The sequence below is a fragment of the Perca flavescens genome, chromosome 17, assembly GCF_004354835.1.
Source record: "Perca flavescens isolate YP-PL-M2 chromosome 17, PFLA_1.0, whole genome shotgun sequence".
Lineage (NCBI taxonomy): Eukaryota > Metazoa > Chordata > Actinopteri > Perciformes > Percidae > Perca > Perca flavescens.
Genome location: NC_041347.1, coordinates 18,809,285 through 18,816,612, shown reverse-complemented (window position 1 = coordinate 18,816,612; position 7,328 = coordinate 18,809,285). Strand labels below are relative to the sequence as shown.

General features: G+C 39.8%; 1 protein-coding gene across 1 annotated transcript; it reads right to left on the bottom strand.

Moving 5' to 3' along the window:
- Positions 1 to 1,154: 1,154 nt before the first annotated feature.
- Positions 1,155 to 7,328, bottom strand: chst3a (carbohydrate (chondroitin 6) sulfotransferase 3a). The gene is made up of 4 exons (XM_028603960.1): positions 6,871 to 7,328; positions 4,659 to 4,824; positions 3,210 to 3,761; positions 1,155 to 2,431 (listed from the first exon to the last, which is right to left on the bottom strand). The coding sequence occupies exons 2-4, from the start codon at positions 4,736 to 4,738 to the stop codon at positions 1,735 to 1,737; spliced, it is 1,329 nt and encodes a 442-aa protein (XP_028459761.1). The 5' UTR covers positions 4,739 to 4,824; positions 6,871 to 7,328; the 3' UTR covers positions 1,155 to 1,734.

The window sequence follows — 7,328 nt, the reverse complement described above, 5'->3', positions numbered from 1 at the left end:
TCAGAGACCTAACTTGCAGTTAGCTGACAGAGAGTTGTGACTAAACTGTGACTTTTACTGAGACTTGCTTTGACAAGAATTGAGACTTGCCACAAAAGACTTTAAACAGCTCTGCTATTGATGTTTTGATACTTTTTTCCACCAGTAAAACATTAATTCAAGTTGACAATAGCATCAGTTGTCTATGAAGGTTGAACTTTTTACATTCATACACATATTTATGAACTTTATTGCCACTCTGGGTATCTGTATCAGTTGGATGCATAAACTGACTACACCCATTTTTTCCGCTGCACTTTTACAGTGTTCCCTTTTTACTTTAATGCTTCAGTAGTGAGTCTGGACAACTCACAGCCTGTCAGTCATAATGTATTCATATTTATATTTTAAACACTAAGTTAGTATAAGCCCCCTACTATATGTACCTCTAATGCATATCCCTTTCCATCAGCAGCACAGCAGTTTCAGCAGTGCCTCAGCCAAGCTGAACACAATGCTACCATTGAACTAGAGCCACAGTGGATACCTTTATATACCATCAAGAGTGACAGTTAACGCAACAGCACCTGGGTTTCACTTAAAGTCATAGGCCACATTAACACAGTTACATACATCTTATATATTAGTTTTTCACCAAAACCATCCACACACATACATCTCACGACTAATAACTTTAAACAGTGAGTATTTAGAATTCTTTAGAAATCTTTTCTGGTGATTAAATTTATGAGTTGGGAAGTGATTACGGTAAGTCATTGCAAAAGAATTTTGTGTCCATGAACACAAAGGTAATCAGTAGAGAATCCGCTTTTGTGAAATAACACCCAAACTGCCCTTTACGTTAGAGGTGAGGAGACAGCACTGCAAAATACATTACTGCTATGGCTACTGGCAAAGGCAACACTTGAAGACATACAATGTAGGTATCTGAAGTTGAATATAAGTCTTCTTTAGCTACTCATGTTATATAACCTCATGAGTATTATATATCCATCTTAATTGGCCTCTTTGTTTATATATATATATATATATATATATATATATATATATATATATATATATATATATATATATATATATATATATATATATATATTGAGAATAGCATTTGGTTAAATACATCAAAGATCATTCTGTATTTTCACACAGCGTGCTTGTGTGGGGATATGAATGCTCCTCATGAAGACACACAAAATTGAGTTGAGTTGGATATGTAAAGCCCTATGAAAGCACATCAGGTCTAATATAAAGTAATTCTATCAGTTGCCTAGTGGAGTATAGAGCTATCAAAATACAGGTTGAACTAGGCAGAATTAAGCAGGTCATAAACCCTATGAACAGAAACATCTCTTTCAGACACACAGACAAACAAAGCATGCATCACTTTCACTGTCGCTGTAGTTTATCCCTGAAAGTCTAAACATGATCAACTATCAATACAATCTTACATAAGAATCTCTTATAAATCAGGCTTGACATCTATGCTTATTTCATTTACAAATAAATACTTCTCTTTCTCAAGTGGCTCTTTTGTCACAATGAGGCACATCATTGGTGAGTATGAATATTGTTGTATGGCCCAAATATTACTGTCACCAGTAAAACATGTTGTGTCTTTTATGGCACCTTTGCTTACTAGTTTTGGTCTGTGCAATAATGGCTTCTCCTGGCTCCGATCCAACGTGTGCAGCGTTTTGCAGATCCACAGTTACAGCCACAGTTTTGACCTCTCTATTAATGGAATAGTTTCTCTTCAAGCAGACTAATGGACCTATTCATCAGTGTCTTTTCATCATCCACAAACTTGTACCCAAACAGCTCCATGGTAGGTCCACACACTCTCTGCACTACCTGAGCCAGTGTGAAGGGAATGCTAAATCTCCATTTCTCTGCCTGCTCTGATGAATTCTTCTGGGTGGAGTAAATGCCACTAGCTCCCTGTGTGGTCTGGGTGTTTCTCAGAATCCATTCCCTAGCTTGGGGACTAAATGGTATCCCTGTGAACCTGTACATCTCCTCTGCCTTCTGCATGGGGTAGCGGGCAATATCCTCATAACGCACCAACATGTAGCGTCTCCTCAGCCAGCGAGGTTGGCTCAGTCCCACCTCTGCAGACATCCTGATCTGGTCGCAGTTTCCTCTGAGTCTCTTCACCTCCTCGTCATCTTCGGGCACCTGGCCGTCCTGCGCCCAGGCCTTCCACGTCTGGTACTTCGAAGAGAAAGCCACCATGCGTGATGCTAAGATGGCCCGTGGATCTCGGACGAGCTGGATCACTCTCACATCGAGGCGTGGATCCTCCAACAAAGGCTGCAATGTGTCCAGCTGGCGCACACGGACAGTCTTAATGGCGTGGTGTTGCTTGGAAAGGCAGGATTCAGATGCAAGGGTCAAGTTCAGCGGCCCACAGCGACGAGTCTTACAGTGATACCTAAGATGAGAATTGTACAGTTTTTATATGAAATAATATTTTTCATAGAGTTGCAAAGAGGGAAGAATTATTTCAGGCGTCTAGGGTTCCTTGTAACAGCTGGAACAGTCCGGAGCACTTACAAAGCTTGTATGGGCATACAACTCTCCTGGCTGAATCATCAATACAAAAGATGATCAATAATTCTTTGAAATAAGATCATAGCTCATGGAGATAAAAACTTAAGGAGTGAAGTCAACTATGACTTCTAAGGGGCATTTTGGTGAGCAAAATCTAATCACCAAACTTAACATTGTATTGATTATAGGGCTGCAATTAACCTGATAATTATTTTCTTTCCTAAATCCTAAGGTGATGTCTTCAAGTGTCTCGTTTTGCAAAACATAACAAGCTAGATGTACATTGGAGAAGCTTATTTGAATTCTGAGTCAATATTTGATAATTTCATCAACTATGGTACAATGCTTTATTCCCAATAGCAATGACATAGCGTTCTGAATGAGCTACAGCTCTGCAACTAGCAACATAGGTATGTTATGTAGTATTTAGAGCAATTTACTGTACCAAACTCCAAGGAAAACTTGACTTCTCACAAACTAAGTTCTCTGTTTCTATGTTGAAGAACACTGATTATTAAAAGAAAGGGATCAGATGGGATCTTGCAGTGAAAAATACTTTTTACAACTGTATCACAGTTCATTTTTGGTTCCTTATTCAGACTCAACCAACATTGTAAGCTGTATCAATAACAGTCAGTATCTAGAGAATATACAAATACCTTTCAAAAACGTCTTTGATTACTGGACTGCAGACAGATTCTTCACAGAGCGATAAACTAGACTCTCTGCGGAAAAGAGCTGGGGTGACGTGGTCCTGAGGTAGAGGGGAGATGAACTTCTCAAGGGGAGAGAAATCACACAGGAAGAGCGCCTGGAGTACATCCCGGTAAATTCCTGCCAACACTGTCCCGTTGTTTGCCTCTGAGGCCATGGTCAGCATCCGCTCAACGTGCCATAAAGGCTCAAACAGGTAGAACATGTTCTCCCCGTGCTGGTTAAAAAATTCCCCCACAAATGAGGAACCTGTTCGTGTGGTGGCCAAGAGTAATATGTGCTTACGGCCACCACTGAAGCTGTACCTGCCTAAATCATCTAGTTCTTCTTCCTCTTGCTCCTCTGAGAGACTTGAGTAATTCCCTTTTGTACCGATGAGTTTAGAGAGCAGCATTTTGAGCATCGTCAGGGAGCCATTTTGTGTTGTGTTGCTGTAATCCAGTGAAGTCTGTGGGGTCTGCTGTGGAATCTGCCTCTGGATCAGCTTATCAGAGACCCTGATGAGATACAGAGGCTTGATTAAAAAATATCGATATACAATAGTTAGATGAAGCAGTATAAACACCTAAGATGGGTCTTATATTTTACATTTAGCTGACACTTTTACATAGAGCTACTACTGTATTTTTAAGCTACAACAACAAATACAAAGGATCACTGCCTTGATCTGAATTCCTTAAAAGCAATAGTTTGATATTATGGAAAAATGAATTTATTTGCTTTCTTTCGGATGGTTAGATGAGAAGATGGACACCACTATCACGTTTGTGCATTTTCAGCTACAGCCAGCAGTCGTTGGCTAAGCTAAGAATAAAGACTGGAAACAAGGGGGAGCTGTTAGCCTGGCACTGCCCAAAGGTAATGAAATGAATGCTCACGTCTAAGAAATAGTCCGGCACAAAACCCAGTAAAACCACAACTTGTCATTTTTACATTTTGGTCCTTGTAAGAATCAAACAAGAGAGATGTAACATGTTAATCACTGAGCTTAAGAGGCACAAGTAGGCTAATTTATAGCTGCTTCCCTTGTTTCCAACTGCTGGCTATAGCTTTATATTTAGGGTACACATATGAGTGGTATCGATCTTGTCATCTAAAGCAAATAAGCATTTTACTATTTACCTAAATGTTATTGCTTTAACGTTACAAGACAGGCTCTAGTCACTAGGATCCACTTCCACCCAATCTCTAAGGACCATTAACTTTCTTAACATTTGCAAGATAGATATTGAGACCGAAGCTAGACTCAGTAGGCATGATACAAGGCCTGGCACAGATGCATTTCTAGAGTGGTACTTCTTAAATCCCAGAAGGTACTGTATGACTCCATCCAAAGGAATACAGTTCTTATGACTTACTGCATTTTCTTCAGCAAATCAAAGATTGTTCTTTACCTTGATAGGATGTTGCTTTCCTTTTCGATGATGACCAGGGCCACGATACAGATGAAGACAATTGCATATTTGGTCTTCATTCTTGAGTCCTGGCTTTGTAACTGGACATCTAGAGTCTAGTCTGTGTGTTGGTCATAGCTTGTCATGCAGAGGCTAAAGCTTCATTCTGCAATAAGAAAGACACTTCAGTAAAGACAGAGTATGTAAAATAGATGTGATTCCTGGTTTATAATGACACTAAGTATATATTATAATCCTGGTGCAAACATGGGTAAATACAGTATAAAGCTGAAAAAGAAGACAGTAAAAATCTATGTCCAACACTACCACAAAATCATACAACAGACATATTGGATTACACTGAAGACATAAATCAATCTTAGCTTTGAGAGACAACCCTGAATTCAGCCAGTGTTTTGTTATATCAGTGGCATTGATCTGAAACCTGAGGAATGTTCAGCAGTTTGTAAAACGCACAGCTTTTTAAAAACTTGTTTGCCTCATTTCTTTGAACCCCCACAAAAAGTCAGTGTTGCTTTTTGGTCGGGCTGGTGTCGGTAATGAAGAAGAAGACGGATGAGAGGGAGGGAGTTAATATAAACACTAGGAAACAGTGGAACTCTTCCACATGGCAGGGGACAGGGCACATTTAAATTCCAGCACTGTGATTTCAACACCATCTTACAGGTAGATTCATGCGTATTCATGTATCATTTCTGGGAATCAAGTTTTCCCACACTGTGAAAGCACAAGACTCAACATGTTGACAGGCAATTGACCTTTGATGCTGATGTTTGTAGCTGCACGAGCAAGTCAGAGCCTGGTAGTATTGAAAACCAAATCTTGCATCATTAACCGTAGTAGTGTCATTCCCATTCTTTGGGAGTGTTATGTTACTCTCCTGCGTTTAAAGGCTATCAGTTAAGAAGACAAAACACACATTTATGTGGCCACTCCAGCCCACATTGGTGTCACATTGCTCCTCTGAAAGACTCTCAAATTAACTATTTTGACATCATTTGAAATGATTCAGTACAACAAATTTCTTAATTCTAAATAGATTGTCCATGGACTCTTTTTTCATGTTACTTGAAAAGAAATGTAGTCTATGTACGCCCCCCCACACACACACACACACACACATATGCCATTTGGAACTGTCAAGACAGTGAATAATTTCTACAAAGCATATCATTACCAGAAAAAGACACAGTTTTGTGGAGTGATTGTGTGCTCTGTAAGTAAATATCACCCAATTATCTGAGCTTAATACGCCATAGCCGTCAAACTGTCAGGCTGAAGCACTTGAGCTGAGCACTTTTACATATTCAAGAGTCACTGGAGCGTTATTGGCAAATCTGACTATCTGCTCAAGCAGAAACACACATCACTCTGTTTATCATCTCACTACAAATTACATTAATGGCTGCCTTCAAAGCCTTGAAGCAGCATATCATGAAGACACTGAAAGCTAAATTCCCACTAAATGCTTTGCTGTTCATCCATGGGTGTTAGTGTAAACAATTAACTGTTATAGGCAAATGAAAACCGTTATAATTTGTATAGGTGCTGTTTATCATTTCAATGTGATCGATTGATTGATTTGAGATTGGATGTAATTTGGAAATAAAGGCAACTACTCCATGTGTGTGTGTGTGTGTGTGTGTGTGTGTGTGTGTGTGTGTGTGTGTGATTCTATAGCAGTCATTAGGGGGGAGGGGGCATTCAATTCAGGAGAAGCCTATTTCCAACACCCCCACCACTGAACCAGAATGAATTCAGACTAATGAATACTGCATACTATTAATCTCTGATGCCCTGAGATAAGGACATGATGCTTTCAAATATTCAAAATGAAATCTGGAAAAAATTGTCATATGAGCAACTCACATCTTCAATGGAATGATTGATTATAGTGTACTACACGGCAGCGTCCATATTTACACAATCATCATGTATACCTGCATCATATAAGCTAAGGAATCACATAGGCCTACACATCACACATGTTATGGTTTGACAGCAGTGAGAATAGTGGTAGACTTTATCATGTTTGTATAGCGTATTCGCGCATGGCAGCAGGATGTTTTCAAGCTCTACCGTGTGCCCGGTGGCTCTGTAGGTTGTGTTTTTAAAAGCTTGGAGTTATAGGATATATCCTGCCAGAACAAATTAAGATGTTGCTGATGTTCGGGTAGCGGATGTTACAAACCTTTAGCTGGTCTCTCTCTGCAATCGAGCAAAAACGTCGCTGATCTTGTGAAAAACAGATTCGTCCTCTTTGTAGCATCTTGCTGCATTGTGTCGGACAAGGACACACTGCTTCATTGTATCCTCGGACGCGGGCTTGATCCTCTCCTCTGCCGGATGAATGAGGCAGCGCGGAGGCACGGACGTCTTGCGCAAACATCTACATTAAGGAGAGACGGCAAGCGAAAATAATGGTGTTATAATTATGTCAGTTCTGATTTCATATTGAGTTTATGAAAAAAACAACAAAAAAAAACTCTGTGCTACTGTCAGCGGTCGCCTAATTGAAGAATCTCCCGACAGCCCGACGGATAAAAGTATTAATTTGCTTTAAAATTATTTTTGTGTTTGAATATCATCGCTTCGAAACTTTTCCTCCAACTTTCCCCCATGGTCTGGAATATATATCACTGCGCGAGG

Coding starts and splice junctions, on each gene's coding strand:
- chst3a (XM_028603960.1), bottom strand. CDS start 4,738: ATGAAGACCAAATATGCAATTGTCTTCATCTGTATCGTGGCCCTGGTC. Junction 3,762..4,658: donor GAAAGCAACATCCTATCAAG/GTAAAGAACAAT, acceptor GTATCTCATCAG/GGTCTCTGATAAGCTGATCC. Junction 2,432..3,209: donor ATCAAAGACGTTTTTGAAAG/GTATTTGTATAT, acceptor TTCTCATCTTAG/GTATCACTGTAAGACTCGTC.